General features: G+C 55.0%; 4 protein-coding genes across 4 annotated transcripts; 3 read left to right on the top strand and 1 right to left on the bottom strand.

Moving 5' to 3' along the window:
* Nucleotides 1-175: 175 nt before the first annotated feature.
* On the bottom strand, nt 176-7,687 carry PODANS_5_2730 (uncharacterized protein; the record flags this gene model as incomplete). Its single annotated transcript, XM_001904011.1, has 6 exons — nt 176-1,478; nt 1,543-2,556; nt 2,622-6,923; nt 6,991-7,106; nt 7,179-7,238; nt 7,310-7,687. The coding sequence occupies 6 exons, from the start codon at nt 7,685-7,687 to the stop codon at nt 176-178; spliced, it is 7,173 nt and encodes a 2,390-aa protein (XP_001904046.1).
* Nucleotides 7,688-10,156: 2,469 nt separating this feature from the next.
* On the top strand, nt 10,157-11,767 carry PODANS_5_2740 (uncharacterized protein; the record flags this gene model as incomplete). The annotated part of the gene is made up of 1 exon (XM_001904010.1): nt 10,157-11,767. One exon carries the CDS (start codon nt 10,157-10,159, stop codon nt 11,765-11,767), a length of 1,611 nt encoding a protein of 536 aa, XP_001904045.1.
* A 1,888-nt stretch (nt 11,768-13,655) lies between these two features.
* PODANS_5_2750 (uncharacterized protein) lies at nt 13,656-15,302 on the top strand (the record flags this gene model as incomplete). Its single annotated transcript, XM_001904009.1, has 1 exon — nt 13,656-15,302. One exon carries the CDS (start codon nt 13,656-13,658, stop codon nt 15,300-15,302), a length of 1,647 nt encoding a protein of 548 aa, XP_001904044.1.
* A 1,326-nt stretch (nt 15,303-16,628) lies between these two features.
* PODANS_5_2760 (uncharacterized protein) lies at nt 16,629-18,855 on the top strand (the record flags this gene model as incomplete). Its single annotated transcript, XM_001904008.1, has 4 exons — nt 16,629-17,010; nt 17,064-18,577; nt 18,636-18,729; nt 18,788-18,855. The coding sequence occupies 4 exons, from the start codon at nt 16,629-16,631 to the stop codon at nt 18,853-18,855; spliced, it is 2,058 nt and encodes a 685-aa protein (XP_001904043.1).
* Nucleotides 18,856-19,957: the final 1,102 nt, after the last annotated feature.

Raw genomic sequence — 19,957 nt, 5'->3', positions numbered from 1 at the left:
GAATCCGTTTCCGTCTATTACCCTTTCGTCATGGAGAGTGAGAAAATGAAAACCAAAAAACAAAGTCTTCCTTGCACGCCGGCCCGCCCGCCAACCCGACATAAAACACCAACATGGCTGCAACAGCAACAAGACGCACAATAGGCATTACGATAAAGGTAGTATAGCAAAACCTTTAGGGCTTCTCGACCTGCTCCTTCCTGAAGAACTTGAAGAACCCAAAGGGGATGATCAGCTGGAATCCCAGACACACCCAGAAGTAAGGACTGGCTGCTCCAGGCATGATGCCCTGGCTGAAGTCAGGGAACGTGGTGTTGGGCGAGAGTGCGTTGGGACTGGTCGCCCGCGCCAGCATGGTGAAAGCACTGCCGATGACCTGGGCGCCCACCAAGACGGTCAGGACGTGCTGTCTGGTCAGCGTGGCCAGCAGCAACATGCCCAACCCGACGCCCTGGATGTTGTCCAAGAGACCCAACCAGAGCCACAGGCAGCGGGAAAGAATGGCTGAGCCGACAGGGCCACCAGCCCACGGGAGGTACCAGCCGATGCCGGATGTGCCCCAGAACTCCTGCGCCCACCGTGGTGCGCAGAGGCCGATGGCGAAGATGGGCAGGAGCCAGGTGTGCTCCTCGCTGAAATGAGAGAAGCCCCACAAGACGAGGGCCCAAAGGCCGACGTAGAAGCCCAAGGCAAGCAAGAAGATACCCCAGCCGGGAACGTGCTGCGTGTTGAACAGGAACTGCCAGCTGCGGCCATAGGGAGCCGACAGCCAGTAGTTTTGGATGATGATCATGACAAAGAACCAGGGGACGACCTTGCGGCGCCAAAGCGAGATCCAGAAACCGGGAATGCTCGCCGGAGATTGCCGGTAAAAGTCAGGGAGACCAACATAAAGCATGGCACCAATGGCCCACATGAGCAGGCAGATGGGAATGCCGACGACGATGGCTTGGGGGACCTTGGAAGTGCCGACAAAGATAGTGGATGTGGGATCCAGAGTTGAGACAATGGAGCCCCAGTACCAGAGACCAATGCTGAACACCTGCGCAAAGCCCGACACCACGAGGGCACGAGTGATCCACTGCTTGGTAGGCGCGCCACCTTCGTCACCAAAGTTGAGCGCAAAGGACAGGGCACCGGAGCTGGCGCCAGCGGCATAGAAGCAGGTGGCAGCTTCCTCGAGCTTGTTGGACACGCGCCAGTCGGAAAGCAGGGGCGAAATGCCAATCAACATGAAGGCGAGACCGTAAAAGAACCACGGGGCCGAGAGCGAGTAGACAGACTTGAAGTTTCTCTCGAGTGCCCACCAGATCAACGACGTGGCCATGTAGGTAGCGGCGACCATGTAGAGCTTTTCTGGCGTTTGGTTGGTTTCGCCTGTGAGGAGGACAATCTGGTACGAGCTGACGGAAATGACTTGCTGGAGGGCGAGGAAGAACGAGTAGATGGGCCAGTCACCGATGCGAATAGACATGATTCTGCACAACAAGGAAGGTTAGTATTGTTATTCATGTTCTCCAGACGGAGGGTGTGTGTCCATACCTCTTGAGACCTGTTGGTGCTCTGTAACCATCGCCCAACAGGAACTCATCGTCCACCATGCCGCCGCCGCCGCCGCCATTGCCTGGTGGGGAGGTCTCGAAGACGGACCTGGCCAGACCGCTGGGGGTCATGCTGCGGTGTCGTTGACGTCCACGGCTGACAACTGACTCGTTTCGTCCACCAAGACCGTTTCTCGACTCGGGCCGGCTGCCAGGGCTGCCGATATGGGATTCTCTATACCGCCCAAGCTTGGCGTCACGATATCTCGCGAACCACTCCTTTTCGCTTCTCTTGAGGAATGTTTCGATGCACAGCTCGTTGGTCGAGTTGCCGGCGCTCAACGTCTCGAGCATGTCTTCGAACTCGGCATAGTACTCTCCGTTGGTGTCGTTGAAGAACTGGTCCACCTGCTGCAGCTTGAAGTCTTGCCTGTCACCGACGACATCGGGAAGACTGAGAAGACTGCTATTGCGGTTGGCATTTCCAAAGGCCGGCCGGGGGAGGCTGAGTCCGTTGTCCGATGGGGCGAGTCCTGGGGAGTGCATGCCGTCTTTCTGGGCCCTGATTGCGAAACTGTCAACGCTGACAGTACTACTTTGGGCCGCGGGATTGGCGTACAGTGTGTTTCCATTGATGGAGCTGGCAACCGATTCACGAGGCGAGTTGGACTTCATACCACCTGCCCATGGCGCCGTGGGCGTGGGCAGGGCTTCTGGAGAAGCCAGTCTTGGCGTCATGAGGCCTTGTTCTGGCCCCGGACTTGGGCTGGGGGTGATTCCTGGAGTGTGAGCGCCGCCGGTTGGATCCACGTAAGTGTTCGAGATGTTGCTGGCGCGAGACGATGGCCTGGTCCCCATGGGGCTGGGGCTGAGCGCATCAAACTTCTTCTTCTTGGCCTCCTTTTGGTGGATGCGGATGGACTCGCTGTAGAGCTCGTCCAGCTGCTTGAGCCACTGGGCGACGGGGAAACGCTGCTTCGCACTCCACGCTCTCATCATTTGACGCTTGTTGTGTCTGCAAAGTATCAGGTGTGTCAGTCGTGTTCGTTAGCAAAAGCAGGAACGCTGTGGCCAACTTACTTGCAATCCAGAGCCGAGACAATAGCCTGCCTGAACTGCTGGAGCAAATGGGAGGGGGTCATGGACTCGACAGTGTACCAGAAACCGGGCATCTGACCAAGACCACCAACACGAGCACCGACACCGAGCGCACCCTTTCTTCCGAACTCGACGGCAACCAGGCCGAAAGGTTCATCACGAGACGGAATCAGGGCGAACTCGGCACCGCTGAAGATGTATGGCGGGAGTTGGGTGAACTCGGGCTTGCTGTAGACCCTCTTGGGGTACTTCTTCATCAGCTTTTCCAACTTGAGGGCCGCAAAACGGCCGTACAGATCAATGACGGGGCCGACGCAAATGAGCTGCGTCTTGGGGTACTTCTCCAAAATGCTGGGGAAAATGTCAGCAATCAAATCGACACCCTTCTGCAAACTCCAACGCCCGACGAAGACGAAGAGCTCGGCTGTGGGGTCCACTTCAAGGCCAGCCCACTCTTGGGCCTGACGGCGGAGGTCGCCTCTCTTCTCCTCAAAGCTCTGGTCAATCTCGATCTCCTTCGACTGGTTCGAGATATCCTCGTTCGGGTCCCAGTCGGCAGTGTCCGAGGGGTCGGGGTTGGGCAGCTGGCCAATGTTCTTCAAACTCCAGAAGATAGGGTAGCGGGCCAGAGAACGGTCACCGTATTTTCGGGACACACCGACGGCACCGAAGCCACGTTGGTGGATACGGAGGTAACTCGCACCGGCGTGGAGCAGGTTAAACACGGAACCATACTGGACATAGTCTCTGACCACCTCCGGGGGGAGGTTGAAGACCTCGCAGACTTCCTTCTGCTCCTCAGGTGTGCGCATAGGCCACATACCTTGGAACTCGGCGTTGTGGAGCGAGAGACAGCAGGGGATGGTCTGGGGAAGGAGATACAGAGGGGCGGCGGCACCGTGGTAGTCGTTGATGTGGTAGATGTCGACGGGGAACCGGCGGATGGTTTCGGCAATGCAGGAGTTCCAGGCGGCATACAGGATGGCCGACTCAATGTCGTCCATGCGCGCGATGTAGGGGTTGGCCTTGGTCTGCTTGCGGAAGATGGGGGCGTCCAGGAGGACGTAGGTGATGTTGTTGACAGTATAGTAGTAGACCTCAATCTCGTACGGCTGGCCCATGACCTGGACGTACATGGGCTCGGCGGCCTGCATGCTGTCAAAGGGATACGTGACATCGCCGACGACCGGAATGACCCAGATGAGGTTCATGTGCTTCAGGGCAGAACCCATGAGCTGAGCCATCACACCGAGACCACCAATCTTGATCTTGATGCCAAAGTCGTCAATGTTGTACTCCATGGTCGCGATCAAGACGGTCCTCTGACCACCGCCGCTACCAAAAGGAACCAAGGCAGCGCTGGGAGGCGGGGGAGGCATGGGGCTCATCTCGACACCACCCTTGCCAAGATTCCGGAAGTCAAGCTTGGACAGGTTGCCAAGCTTGAGCGGGACCCAGCCCTTGGAGCTGAAGCCGGACTTGTTGATCTTGACCTGGTAGAAGCTGTGCATGTAGATCCAGCCTGCAAGCACGGCGAGCAAGACGGGAATGATGGCAAGGAGGATGAAGAGAACCACCTGGATGCCAATGTGACCAGTGGGAATGTACTCGAATCTCCACGTGGCGTCGTTGTAGACGAGCTTGTAGGCGAGCTGCGGCAGGGGGGGGGCCTCGGTGATGTTGATGACGTTTCTGGCCAGACTGCTCGGGGGAAGACGGTCGACGATGCCGTCGTTGTCAATGTCACCGTAGATGAAGCCGACATCGGGCTGGTTGTCGGGATTGATACCCCAAACGTTCAGCTGGAACTCGGCCGGCCACTCATACATGTAGTGCAGCTCCCAGGTGTGGTGGTGAACCAAGTCCATGGAGCCGGGCAAGCCGGCATCATAGCCCCACTTGTTGTACGGACCGTGGATTCGAATGTGTGGGACATGGCGCTCAAAGGTGATGTCGTTGCTGTCGGCGTGCTGGATGAAGCCGGACGAGCCGAGGGGCTTGCTGAAGTACTGGACCTGCAGGTGCTTGCCCTCCCACTTCTGCAGCTCCGTACCTGTCCAGAGAGTGTTGTCTCGGTACATGGCGTCGACTTCTTGGTATGTCTTTTCGGCGTCGTACGGGAACCACTCGCTCCAGAGGGAACCGAAGTCGGTGCTGAACCTGAAGTGCGTAGCGCCCGCGGCGCTGTGATTGATGGCCATCCTGTTTCCGTCAAAGTGCAAGAGGGTGCGGGAGTAGTTGGCCGACGATGGAAACACGACCGGGTTGTTTGGCGCCCCAAACCGGATCAAGAAATGATCATTGGCATTGGTGCTGGCAGATCCGTCCTCTCTAGTAGCGTTCCTGACGGACAGCTTGATGATGCCGTCTTGGACATTGGTGAGCTTTCCAGTGATCTTCCAAGTTGACTCGATCGACCCGATGTACTCGCTCTTCTCGGAGGGGGTAAACGTTCCACAGGCATTGTTGTCCCAGGTGATGTCGAGCTTCTTGGGGTTGGCTATGCCCGAGTGGTCCACCGTGAGGACGGCGGTGGTCGATTTCTTGACAGAGTCGCAGTCCATCTCGTGGTTGAACTCGAGGCGAATCGGGATCACGCCGCCCTTGCCGGTGGAATCGATGGACATGTCATGACCAGGTTCAAACTTGGTGATCATGGGGGCCGGCTCGAGCCAGCTGTCCTTGAGCACATACATCTTGAAGCCATAAGGGGGCATGACAATCTTGCTGAGACAGCCCGCATTCTTGGTGCTGTTGTCGAACTCGTTCTTGACAGGAGAAGCCTCGAGAGTGATCTCAGGTCCGTCCTCAAAGACATCCCGAATCTTGGTGCCAGCGTCAAAGGGAGCGATGAAGGCACCCTTGTTGAAGGTATCGGGGTTGCTGCAGTCAAATTCGTAGGTATGGGTCTTGTTGCGGTTGCTGTAGATTAGCCACACAGGCTCTTCGTCCTCAAGTTGCGTGTTGGAGGTCCCCCGGCCAACGCTCCAGATACCAGTCTCGGTGAAGTTTGTGCTACCATCCAGCCAAATCTCCTCGGTTTGCTTGGCGAGAGTCTTGAGGTACCAGCCATGATCGATGCTGCGAAGGTGATCGCGGATGGCAAACATGTGCTTGAAGGTGTTCCGCAGTTGGGCCGCAGGATCGCGGTGGTCACGAGCAACGCCGTCGTCCTGGCAGCCGAGACGGCCCTTCTCGACGGGCCAGCCAATGTACTGCGTGACGTTGAGCTGGAAGCACCCGTGTGCCTTCCACGCTGGCGAGGGGGCCATCGCCTGGCGACCGAAAACGTAGTTGGCAGCCGTACCATCGAGGGCGTAGAGCGCCTGCTCCTCGCCGTAGTAGATGATGGGCGCGCCGGGGAGCACAAACGTGATGATGAAATAGGCGAGCAACTGACGCTCCATGCCCTGAACAACCGACGGCCAACGGAACACATCCTGATTGGTGGCACCGTAGAGATGGCGAGGGTCGAACTTGCCCGTGTTGGCATTGTACATGTCGTTGGTCTTGAGCATCTCGTGCCAGGTCATGACCCAGTCGACAGACAAGTCGAAACCGGCCTGGAGATGGCCACTGAGGCCGAGGAAACGCGTCATGGAACGGTAGATGGAGTAGTGGAAAGCACCGCCGTCGAGGGCACTGTTGCCGGGCTCCCGGACAAAAAGGTCCTGGTTGTTCTTCCAGTCCGAGTCCATGTTCATGGCCTTTTCGGGATGCAAGTTCTCGGCCGCCCCGGGCTCGCGGCCACGGCCAATGTAAATGGATCCAAGCGTGTTGCCGCTCGTGATTTCACCAAAGACGGCAAAGTTGGTCTTGCCAATTTCGGTGGCACACTTGCGCATCGCAGAGCTGAAGGAAGCCTGGGCGTCCACCGTGACCTGGACGGCCTTGTCGATACGGAAAGCGTCAATGTCCAGCGCCCTCACGGCCATGCAAGAAAAGTGTTCAATACGGGCGGCCACAGAAGGATGCCAGTCGCGGAGACGATCCTGCACCGAGGCGAACTTGGCCAGCTGACGCTGCCAATCGGGAAACACACCGAAGGCTTCGATATCACCATACTGGTCAAAGTCACTGTTGTAGCAGCCCTTGAGTCCTGGCGGCTTGATGCGCTTGCCGTCCTCGTACCAGAATTCGGGGTAGTCACATGTTTCGTTGTACTCGTTACCGATGGAGAAGTCGGGGTACACACGATCAGACTTCCACAGAACCTTGTGTTCTTCGGTCCGGAAAGGCGTCGTCTCGTTGAGGAAGCCCTCGAAACCAATCAGATCACTCATGCTGCCCGGGAGAGACATGTCAGATTTTGCACCACCTCAGCGGAACCACATACCGGAAGCAAACTTACGTAGCCATGGTGTTATCGATGATAACCCACATGTTGCGCTCGTGAATTTCATGGATAACCTCCTGCCACTCACGGATGTGTCCAAAGTGCTTATCAAGCATAGTCAAGTCGATGGGCTGGCATGGCCTCGGTCAGTACATCTTCCACTACCACCACACCCAAGATAGGTGAGCTCTAGTTGCACATACCGAGTAGGAGTCGGCACCCCATGGCAAGTTGATGAAGGGAGACCCAGCAATGTAAATGGCCTGTCGTCTGTCAGCACCCTCTGCCCTCTCTTCTTTGATGGTCGAACCCCCCCCCCCGCCGTTCAGCATACCTTGGCACCCATGCCAGCAATGTAGTCGAGAGAGTCCCTCAGTCCTTCGAGATCTCCTCCAAAGCGTAGCTGCGTGCTCATCATGTCGGTCTCGTAGAGGGTGCCGTTGATGTCGTCATTGTTCGGGTCGCCATTGACCCATCGATCTAAAAAGAGAGTGTATACGGGCATCCGCCAGTTTGTGGGGGACTCCATGTAGGTGTAGTTTTCTGGTCGTAGAGAGACATCGTAGTCATATTCGAGCGGCGTCTTGGCCGACTTCTTCGTGTTGAGGTTCCAGTTCTCTTCATCTTTGTCGTATCTGAGGCCTTGAACGAGTGTGGTGGCCGTAAGGAGGGTGACGAGTAGGGCATTCGAAAAGAACGGAGGGCGGATCATGTTGACCGTCGCTCGCCTCTCATTGGGAGCGACAGTAGGTTTGGAAACGAGAGACAATGCCAAATAAAAAACAAAAGACAAGACAAGACAAAAATTCAGCAGTACGACTTTCGAAAACACAACAATACAAAGAAGGACGATGATGGCAACCACCAACAGATTAGAAAGGGAAAAAGATGCGCGCTATCGAAGCCTCCCCCCCCCCTCCCGACCCCCGGACGGACGAGACACGTTGGACAGGCCAGCCAGCCCTAGGTGTGAACTCCACGACACGACGAAGCCCCATCCGGTCACAGAGAGAGAGAGGCGGGAAAAGGGGGCATGGAAACCCGTGGTCAGACCTTCCAAGTGGAGATCTGGATGCTGGGCGTGGGAGCATCACAGCTGCCACACCTCCCCAGCTCGCGTTGGCCACCCTCGCGCGGATGAATACCGGAGCGCAGATAAGCGGAGCCGCGCCGAGACCACTCGGCCTATCAGTTGCTTTTGATAGGAATTATCACTTTCGGCATGTTCGCTCGTTGGCTCATCAGCTCTCCTTTTCCCACTTCATCTCGACGGCATCGACATCATTTCGCGGACCCTCGGCCATCTCCTTGGAAGGCCGTCGAAGGAAAGAAAATGCCGGCATGGCCCCCGTGAGACGGTGAGATGAACATGAAGGCCAAAACAAAACACAAGTTCTCAACATGAAGAACCCGGCAAGGCAGAGGAGGCTGGTGGGCGGATGTGGATGAATGCAACAGGTACCTGGTGCCTTTCCCAATTTTCCCTTATCCAGGCCTTGGCCGGTGCGACGGTGCACTGCTGCCCCTTTTCTTGGGACGGGCGATAAGGCGGGTTAGACTGGAAGCTTGAGGCTTGTCGAGGTTCATGGTGCAAAACCTGTGTCGGCAGGGTGGAGAGTGCCCTGGTTTGTCGCCTCCGACCCTCCATGTCCAGCGCACTGTGACCATTGGGCCCTGGCAGCTTGATTCGATACGAGCGTGCGCAGACAGGGATCGCAGAGGAGGTACCGCGGTAGATTCGATGCGACCCGCTCGATCGGGCTTCGGAAGGCGGAAAAGAAGAATTCTTTGCGTGCTGGTTCGCGCCTTGCCATGGCCTCTGTCGACTGCCCAGCGCGACGACAAGAAAAGTCCCTGCTGCTTTGGTGTCGTTCTGGAGCATTGCCTTGGGTTGATGGCACTCACTGGAAGAGAAGGATGTCGTGGATGTCTCTTGTGTTGCTGACACTGACAGGCCGAAACGACGAAATGACCGGGATGGAGCCAGCTGTTAGTGGCCTTCGTGTTTCTGCTTCTGCTGCTGGTGCTCCTTTTTTTTCTGGAGAAGATGTTTCGGTCGGCGGCTTCGAGTTCCTGAAAAGAGTGGTGCGCCAAGAATGAACAAAAGGTCCACACCCCTTCGCTTACCGGTACCTACCTGGCCAATGTTCCGCCATTCGACGCCACACCGCGGCGCGCGCGCGCTGGCATCCCCCATCCCGCCTGGCAAGCAGGTCTGCCATCTGGCATACACTAACACCCGACAACGGCTTGGCTCAACGGCAGGATCACTTAACCCTCTGTGCCTCTTCAACACCGCACGACTCGGAAGCTCATCCCGACCATAGATGTGTAGGGTAGATAGAACTTGGAAGTCATGTTAGTTAGTAGGTACGGATGCCTTACTGCAACACTGCCGCCGGCAGAACCGTTACATGAGAAAAACAGAAACGCCCCTAATTTCAGTCCAAGAAAAAGCCTGCAGTTCAAAGCGGAGACCGGATGGGTCAACATTCGACTGACACGAGTCGGCGTGGCAGGGGTCCCCTACTGGTTCCTCATTCTCGCAAGCAATGCACAGTGTCCAGCCTCTTCTTGGACTGTCTTGGCTGGTAGGCTCATCTCCTCATCTCTCATCTCGTCCCGTTGCATGGACACCCCATGAACACACCCCCCCCCCCCCCCCACCCCCTTCTCCCCAATGTCAACCACTGGCCGGTGTCCCCGGGGCCCTCCCGACATGCCCAGCACAGTGGTGTCGGGTCGAAAAGCGTGTCCGTAGCGTCCTGTAGGGACGCGGTGTTCCCTCCCCCCGGGCTGCCCCCCCTTTTATTTTCTCCCAGATCGTCTGTCCAACCTGACGCCAGTCATCTTTGACACCTCAACGGTTGTTTATTCCCTACATTCGCTTTATACACACATTCCCAAAAACGCCGTCTTAGGCGTATTCACACTCTTTTTTTTTTTTTTTTTGCCTTTCGGCCCCAATGTGTTAGGACGAAAAGCAAGAAGACGAAGAAAGAAGGGGGTATCTGACCCGAGTCACTCACTAAGCATAAATAACAAGGAAGGAGGAAGAAAAAAATATTGGGCCGAAGACACCGGTGCATCCGAACCAGCTTTTCACTGCCCGTCTTACAAGTATCGTCGCTTTCCTATTTTGGGATATTCTCAGCTTCTGCTTGACAGCAAGACACCCACCATGCGAGCTTCACTCTTGAGCCTGGCTGGCGTTGCCAGTCTGGCCTTCTCTGGCCTCGGCCTTGCTGCCGACGCTGAGGAATGGAAGACACGATCCGTCTACCAGGTCATGATTGACCGTTATGCCCGCACCGATGGCTCCATCGACCACGAGTGTGAGGCCCACGAGTTCTGCGGTGGCACCTGGAGAGGCTTGATCAACAAGCTCGACTACATCCAAGACATGGGCTTCACGGCCATCCAGATCAGCCCCATCAACAAGAACATGGAGGAGCACACAGCCGCCGGTGACCCCTATCACGGCTACTGGACCACCGATCTGTATGCCCTCAACGACAAGTTTGGCACCGAGAAGGACTTCAAGGATCTGGTGGCCGAGCTCAAGAAGCGCGACATCTACCTCATGGCCGATGTTGTCGTCAACCACATGGCCCAAAAGTTCGACAACAACCCCCCTCCCAAGGTCGATTACTCCAAGTTCAACCCCTTCAACGACGAGAAGTACTTCCATCCCTACTGCAACGTCACCGAGGAGGGCTGGTTGAACGCCACCGAATACCAAGACTGCTGGCTCTACCCCTATGGCGTTGCCCTTGCCGATCTCGACACCCGCAACGAATTCGTGATCAAGGAGATGAACAGCTGGATCAAGGGTCTTGTCAGCAACTATTCCATTGACGGTCTCCGCATCGACGCCGCCAAGCACGTCAACGACGAGTTCTTGCCCGGCTTTGTCAAGTCTTCGGGTGTGTTTGCCTGGGGCGAGGTTTTGACGGGCGAGACCGAGGACTTCTGCCGCTACCAGACTCTGGACCTCCTGCCCGGCATGCCCAACTATCTCGACTACTACAAGCTCATCGAGGGCTTCAACGGCGGCTCTTTCGAGAAGCTCGCCCAGATCAAGAAGCAGGCCATCAACAACTGCAACGACACCTTTGCCTTGGGCACCTTTGTCGAGAACCACGACATGCCCCGTTTCGCCAACAAGAACAGCGACATGGCCATTGCCAAGAACGCCATGACCTACGTTATCCTCAACGACGGCGTTCCCACCGTGTACCAGGGCCAGGAGCAGCACTTTAACGGCTTCGAGACTCCTCACAACCGTGAGCCTCTCTGGCAGTCCGGCTATGACAAGGAGTCGCCCCTGTACAAGCTCACCGCCACGCTCAACAAGGTGCGCAACCACATCATCAAGCTCGACAAGGACTATGTCAACACCGCCTCCGAGATCCTTAAGGCCAACGACAACTACTTTTGCACCAAGAAGGGCTCCTACGGCAGTCAGATCGTGTACTGCATCACCAACAACAGCTCCAAGGGCGGCAAACATACGCTCACCGTTGGCGGCTTCCAGGCCGATCAGAAGGTCGTTGAGGTCCTCACCTGCCAGTCCAACCAGGCTGGCATGTCGGGCACTATCGACATGAAGATGAACAACGGCGTTCCCAAGGTCTATGTCCCCGCCGATGCGCTCAAGGACTCGGGCATCTGCGAGCAGACGACCGCTGAAGAGTTCCGGGACGACACCAGCGGCGCCGGTGTGACCGGTGCCGCCACTGGTCTTTTGGCTGCTGCAGTGGCTGGGTGGGCCCTCATGTTCCTTGCCTAAGGCCTGCTACTTTGAGCGGGATACCCCCAGGAAGAGATTTTGGGTGGTTCATGTGTAAATATAGATATATACCCTCGGATGGAGTCTTGCACATTGCACACCTGATCCCGAGTCTATATGCCGGTTTAATTCCTAACTTTTAATCTGCCCCCCTTCTTCGGTGATGTTTCATCGCTGATAACAAGATTTTTGACGGCTCAATGCAGTCATGAATCCTATCATGCTAAAAAACAATTCTCTGGAACACCTCAAATCCACGCAGTTCGTGATTTATCAACACAGTACCGTGTTTGCCCGAGACTCTCTGGCCAGGTGTCCCTGAGCGTCTACCGAAGGCGTCTGCAAGAGGGGGACGGGCCATTCGGCCGTTCTAATAGCCGCCGATTGGATCTGACCGTTGATGTTTTTTTATGTTGGGGTTACACAACATGACGAACCAAGGAAATGTTTGAGCCTGATAGAGCGGGTTAGACACGCCCTTTTTTGCTCTTTGGTGACTTGAGGTACATCGCAGACACACAAAGGGATTTCTCAGGCCGGTTCGGACTGCCTGAATTGAATTTCCGAGCCACGTTGTTGTACAGCTCTATGTGCAGTATGTGCTAGTGTTTTTACGAAACCAGCTTCGTAGAGATTTGCGCGGAAGATAAGCTGCCCGTTACTGAAGTCGTGGCCAATATAAACCATGTCAGTTCTCGAACAGAACCCAACTCCTCGCATTAAACACCGATCTACCTAGGTAGTAACACAATTTCGAGCACTAGGGTTGGTTCCACAAGCTCGTTGGTCGTACAGAATCATGTTAGTATCTATACTGGACGTCCGTTGACCCAGAACAAGTTCTGAAATAAACGGCCAACAGATCAAAAGAGACCGTCCCAAAGCGGAGTACCTACAGAAACATTGGACGAGAACTATGCATAAACACAACATGCCGTGCGACGGGTGAATCCAATGGACATGGAGCGGACAGTTCAGAGCCAACAGCATAACGCATGTTGGCTTCCAAGCCGGCACTCTCAGGTCAGATAGACAGCAACCGTCTTCCCCATGTTCTTGGCAGGAAACACACTCCCGGTACCTCCAATCTCCAAATCTGACAGCCAGAGAAGGAGATTGAGGCGGTTTTTGTTGTATAGACTTTGGTAAATGTCATCCAGTTTGATCCTTTAATGCGTCCGAGTGGGTGCATGCTTCTCTGTGGACATGACATCGATGTTGTTTTGTGGTTTTACCCCCAAGATTTCCCTTGCGAATAAGGTTACACGGTGAGCATGTATCTTACTCGTGCTGTTTTGCTTTATCGCTAAGTCACAAACCAAGGCAAATGAGGGGGGATTGGGCATCTCTGACATACACATTCACCACGTGGTTGAGTATGCCCACTATCTGGAGCATGGTTCGTGCAGATGAGGTGGGTGTACCGGCTGACATCCTCCCGCGGTACTGTATATACATGTGTGTGTGCGAGTATTGGCTCGTGCCATTGCAGGTTGCCATCTTCCGAATGTAGATCTTACAATGTCGCCACGGCAGCTACCAGCGTAATTCCTGGGGGCGGTAGTGATTGTTGTGCAACCAGTTCGCCTTTTCATTGTCCGAGGAAGCTCGGTGGTGTCAGTCCAACTCTCCTATTGCTATTGTTGAGTGAGGGGGTTGGATGGAATGTATATATCTTGCAGGATCGTTCGCGTGGCCGGTTGATCATTCTCGATGGGATTTACATATAATATCCTCCTGATTCCCTTCCCCGGGTGCCATCTGGTTACCTTTGCTTGTATGTCCAATGTCAAGACATGCCACTGCTGACGTCTGTGTCAACAGTTTGGTAATCTGGGTGACAGACATCTGACAAAAGCACATTGCCCTCTTTCACACACCCCCCAAAATGGCCATCGCCATCCGCCATGACCCCCACAGCCACGCTCACGAGGAGTCCATCCCAGGCACCGTGAGCCTCGCTGCCAAAGAGGGTGAAGAAACCCACTACGGCCAGGCCCTCTTCCCTGTCCCCTCGGCCGACCCCAACGACCCCTTACAATGGACCAAGTTCAAGAAACATATGATCATGTTTTGCGCCTGCGCCTTTTCCTTCCTGGGAATCTCTGCCTTGCTCGGACCGGCAGTGTACATCGGGCTTTGGTCCGCCCAGTTCAACGTCGATCCCAACACGGCGGCAGGGCTGGTGAACTACCCCAACTTGATTTTCGGTTTTGGGAGTGTGATCTTGGTGCCGTTGTACAAGAGGTACGGGAGGCGACCGGTCATGTTGCTGAGCCTGGTGGCATATATTGGGGGGATCATCGGGGCGAGTCAATCGACGACCTATGGGGGTTTGCTAGCATGGAGGATTGTGCATGCTTTTGGGAGCGGGGTTTGCGAGGCGTTGCCGGTACAGTTGGTGAATGACATCTTCTTCTTGCACGAGAGAGGGAAGAAGTTGGGGTGGTATACGGTTGCCTTGTGTCTGGGAGCGACTGGGCCGATGTTTTGCGGGTTTATGCTTGCGGCCGGGTATTCGTGGAACTTGTTCTTTTATGTCGAGCTGGCTTTTGGTGTCGCGCTTTTGCTCTTGTGTTTTCTTTTTGTGGAAGAGTCGTTGTATTTCAGAGCTCCTGTTGCTCCGTCAGGTGGGTCATCAAGCGGGAGCAACCTCGAGGTTGTGACGTCGGCTGCGACCACGGCAGAAGGCAATGAGAAGAAGCGGCAGCCAGAGACTGCAGAGCTGTCGGGCAATTTTGTCCTTCCTCGGCGCAAGTCTTGGAAACAGCAGCTCAGCATCTTCCCGGACAAGTTCGACTACACGTGTGACTTTTGGGCCATGCCATTCAGAGCTTTCACCCATCTCTTGGTTCCTTCCACCTTCTGGGTCATCGCCACCTACGGCATCTATATTGGACTGTGCGGCTTCTCCTTCAACTTCGTCTTCCCGTTGAAGATTGTTCAGCCCCCATACAATTGGCCCGAGACAAATTCTGGTCTGAGCGCCATTGCGACTTTTATTGGCTTCGGCCTTGCTCTTCCTCTACTCCCGGCATCCGATATCCTGGCCGCGAGGCTCACAAGGAGGAATGGGGGCATCAGAGAAGCCGAAATGAGACTGGGGGTTCTCATTCCTGCCGCGTTTGTCGCTCCGGCAGGCCAAGTTCTCTTTGGTATGGCTGCAGCCAGAAATCTCCACTGGATATGCTACTTCATCGCGATCGGTATCACCCAGTGGGCTGGTTACTTTTACTTCACACTCACATTGGCTTATGCGGTTGATTCGTACAATGCCAACTTGAGCGAGATGCTCATCATCATGAACCTTGGCAAGCAGGCCATCAGCTTTGGTTTTAGCGGGGAGCTGTTGAACTGGATCCTCAAGCATGGATATGTCACGATTGTTGTGGCGGCTTTCGTCCCCATCTTGGTGGTAAACAACATGATGGTCTTCGTTTTCATGATCTGGGGCAAGAGAATCAGAGTGATGATGGCGAATAGTTGGCTGGCAAGGTTTCATGGGAGGAGTTTGACACGGGGGGAGGGACATTGATAAAGACCTATCAACGTGTGGGTACTGGGACTAGACCCTATCTAGGGGGATGAGACTCTGCTCATGCCTTAATTATAGCTTCTCAGATCAAAACTCTGGTTCGAATCGCGTCATCTGGTACCTACCTTAGCACCATGCAATGCTCCGTAGGTAGGGTACCTACCTTACCTTTACCTTACCCGCCTTGCGCCCAATGTAACCGGCTCATTGCGACTGACAGGCCTCGGTTTTCACCCCTATTTTTATACTCTGTTTGTTTACTTCATATTGCCAAAGCCGCCTTTGCCAATTTGCTTTTTGCTTCTTCATCATGGGCAAGCGAGATAACAACCTTCACGATGGTACTTCTTTGTTAGCTAGACACGACGGAACCTCTCGTCGAAACTGCTTGTACAACCGGCAGGCAACCCGAAGTACGAGAGACTTATTAGCACACGAGCTAAACGATGATGCGAAAGGAGCCCATGATAAGATGGAAAGATATGTAGGTAGATTTGTATCTGTTTACGCAAGCTACCTTACGTAGCCTTTTCACTCGGAAATGGAGTTCTCCCGGCTGACCACCTCGGAATCAGAGACGGGTCCCTCTACGCCTTTGGTATAACATCAACGAAGCCGTTGACAACCCATGACCAATTGCAACAAACAAATCAAGAAAACGCGCCTTATCACGACAACAAGATGGAGTTTTGCTCCTTTAGCTGTGTCCTGCTGTTGACAAATCAACCACCTTCCCGAACAGGAATGGGGGGGCGCTCCACCAGCATGGGGGCCAAGATACGGATAACAACGGTCGTCTTCCAAGCGAACTTCCCCAGGATATGCAGATATCTACTAGACCCGATAACTACTGCAACTGCACAGCGCAAAAGAGCACCTCTCGGATCCTTCGGTACAATGGTGAAGAGGGATCGGGGACAAAGTCTGACAAGGATCCAATCCACCCACGCTGCTAACCGCCCCTCCATCTTCTCCCAAAGCAGTCAATCAGAACAGAACACACCAGGGTAGGTATTCGCCTTCCTCGCGGGGGAGAGGCACGATTTGTCAAAGATTTACACAAAACGGGCGTTAGCTGTCGGGCAGGCGTCCATCCCGCAGCTGACCTCAACAGGGAAACTGTTTATCGATGGAGCAATTGATCCGATTATGCGTGGGTGGACTCTTCGTCCATGTTCCGAGGCTTCACCTCTCCGAGCTCGGGATGGTAAGCCGGCACGGCCATGTTGAGGGCACCCTTCCGTATAAAAGACCCCGAGGCCCAGGTCTGCTGAGACTGTCGTTCCGGGTAGAACGACCAGGTCCCACCACCCCCCTCTCCTCACAATGGTCGGCTTTACATCTTTCCTCCTCCTCGGAGGTGCTGCTGCTGCTTCAGTCAACCTCAACAGCCACCCTGTCAGGCTCGAGACTCGCCATGCCGTGACCTCTCGCCTTGGCAACGTCCACCTGTTTGTCGAGAGAGACGTGGCCGGTCCTGTAACCGTTTCCTACGGTTCTTGCTCATCTCTCTCTGCTAGAGATGCTCATCACACCGTGGGCGAGGTCCAGGGAAAGAGACAGGAGACACGCCTTGTGTGGAAGCTTCCCGAGAGGTCTGAGTCTGGGGGATGCCTCTCCGCCTGGAACCCCGCCGGGCAGCTTCTGGGGAGGAGTGAGCCTCAGCTCCTTGAGAATCGCCACGCAAAGAGAGCAGAGAAGCGAGCTGGTCAGTTCAACTCTGGTGAAACAAGACGCACCTCATTTGCTAACGATCCACAGCCATCGCCATGACCAACGCCACGGGAATTGAAACCCTTGGTCCCTGGTTCGAGGGTGTCAAGCTCCTCCAGGACCAACAACCGGGGCCCATTGACGTCAAGGCCGCCAAGGAGAAGGAGGTCGCCATTGTGGGCGCCGGCATGTCTGGGCTGATGAGCTATCTCGTCCTCACTCAAGCGGGCCTCAAGAATGTCAAGATCATTGAGGCCGGCAACCGTCTTGGTGGCAGAGTTCACACCGAGTACCTGCGCGGCAAGGCTTTCGATTACTCCTACCAGGAGATGGGCCCGATGCGGTTCCCCTGGACCTACAATGATCCAGCAACCAACAGCACGCTCGAAATCACCGACTCTCAGATCGTCTTCCAGGTCGCCGAGGAGATCAACAAGCTGAACAAGAACAGCAAGAACCTCACCGTCAGCTTCCAGCCTTGGTACCAGAGCTCGCCAAACGGACTGGTCTACAGGAACGGTTTCAAGCTCCCATCCGGTCTGCCACCAACTTCTGCCCAGATTGCGGCCGATCCTTCCTTGGGGACCCCTTCTATGCCCCGGGACAACTCGACCATCGCTTTGGCTGCGGCCCTGAGCGAGTACATGCCTCCCAGCAGTGTGTATGCGGATGTGGCCAACAACATGTTCAAGGCTCACAAGGACTGGATCGAGAACGGTCTCAAGGGTCTTGGTGGTGATACGTGGTCCGAGTTTGCTTTCCTGACACACCATCTTGGGGGTAGCCTCAACGACACAGATGTTATTGGCGGAAGCGATCACAGCTACTGGTCCAGCATCTACAGCGGCGCTTATTTCCGAGCCGCCTCCTGGAAGACCATCGATGGCGGCCTCAACCGTCTCCCCTTGGCTTTTCACCCGTTGGTCAACAAGGATACCATCATGAACCGCGCCGTCGAGCGTGTTGCCTTCTCCACCGACTCCAAGACGGGTTCCAAGAAGGTCCAGCTCTCCTACCGAGACAGCAACCCCCGCAATGGGAAGAAGTCCAAGCTCTCCTCTGCCGGCTACGATTACGCCATTATCTCTGCTCCCTTCTCCGTCGTCCGCTCCTGGAGAATGCCCACCCTCCCTGCCACCATCTCCAACGCCATCCGCAAGCTCGAGTACGCCAACGCCTGCAAGGTCGCCCTCGAGTACAAGACGCGCTTCTGGGAGAAGTACGCCAACCCCATCCTCGGCAGTTGCAGCACCTCCACCGACATCCCCGGTATCGGCTCCATCTGCTACCCATCCTACAACATCAACGGCACCGGGCCCGCTTCCATTCTGGCGAGTTATGACACTGGCGCGCTGCTTGAGTCGCTGTCAGAAGAAGAGCACGTCCAGTATGTGTTGGACGCCATGACCGAGATCCACGGCGAGGAGACGAGGAAGCTGTACACTGGTCGGTACAACAGGCGGTGCTGGGCTCAAGACGAGCTCACCAGGGGTGGCTGGGCGAACCCAAGTATTGGACAGCATCAGCTGTATATTCCCGAGTACTTCAAGACTTATGATGGGGTACGTCTTCCTGCCTTGCTCAAGACTGACATGATAAAAAGCTAACGCATGGACACAGTTGATCTTTGTCGGCGAGCACACCAGCTACACGCATGCTTGGATTGCCTCTGCTTTGGAGAGCGGTATCAGAGGTGGTGTTCAGCTTCTTTTGGGTAAGTTTCGTCTGATGGTTCCGATAACATTTGGATGGGGTGGCTAACAGTTTGACAGAACTTGGGCTGGTTGATGAGGCCAAGGAGGCTGTTGACAAATGGATGGCGAGATGGATCGATATCTGAGTCAATGAGCCAAAGTTCGCACAGATGCCATGACATGAAATAATGCCTAATGAATACGTATATAGAATAAACAGCACCTTAATAATAGTTGGTTTCGGTGAGAAAAATGAGACATTTTGGCCATTTAGAGTTCTCTGCCGTGCTATAGGAACAAATCTTGGTTACCCCTGAATTACCCCTTTTCCCACACATGCCGGCGCATTGGCCAGCTCGCAATCGAGGTACTTGAGTCAGCATTCTACTAGGTAGGACAGAAATGCCCTGATTTGTGCAAAATTCCCGAGGTTTTCTTTGTAGTTGAGAGAACGCGTACGCCACGGCACGCATGGTCGGTCTCCGAATGAGGCTCTGGATAAAGCTTCCCAGGCGCTCATACCTAGCTTGCCCAGCTACCGAAGGTCTTTGGAGATCTAGTCTTTGTTCTGCCCCGCTCAGTTGACCTGTCCAGACTGTCGGGCCAGACTTTCGCAAGCGCTTTAAGCACTAGGTGGATCAAAGATACAGAATTGCTGAATGTCTTCATTTCCACTCGTCCAGTGCTGCGAATACCTATGTCCGACATGGGCTTGACCGTACCAACTTTAACCTTCCGAGTTATGTGGCTCTTCTTCCTCTCACTCATTCTCCGAGATGAAGCCCACTTTGGAGGAGCTCATCACGGAGTCCCCGAAGGTGCCCATAGAAGCTTTCAAGGTGCTCTCGCGCCGGAATCAAGATGGCATGCGGCAAAGCCCACGCATTTCCACGCAGAGGCTCCTGACTGGGATCATGGACCAGCACAGGCACCCGCTCCTACGGCATCCCCAAACCCTCCTCATAGTCCGCGGGACCTGTTGTTGAGACAGAATGCCCTCACTACCTGTGCCTATATTCAAGGCGATATCAGTACGTTGCTTACGTTCCAAACCCTGCCTCTTTGCTTTGGTCTAACATGGCCCAATAGACAAGCCTATAACATGCAACGGAGGGTTGGTTTGTAGTACCGCTCAAGGCCATGTGGGCTGCTGTCCAACATCAGTAGGTTGCGATGTCGCCACAGCCTGCTTAGACAACGGCGACTTCAGTCGTGGGCGTTGCAATAATCTTGGTCCACATACAACCT

Source organism: Podospora anserina, chromosome 5 (assembly GCF_000226545.1).
Source record: "Podospora anserina S mat+ genomic DNA chromosome 5, supercontig 1".
NCBI classification, from domain to species: Eukaryota; Fungi; Ascomycota; class Sordariomycetes; order Sordariales; family Podosporaceae; genus Podospora; species Podospora anserina.
Note: the sequence above shows the minus strand (reverse complement) of the source record. Positions and strands in the feature narration are given on the sequence as shown.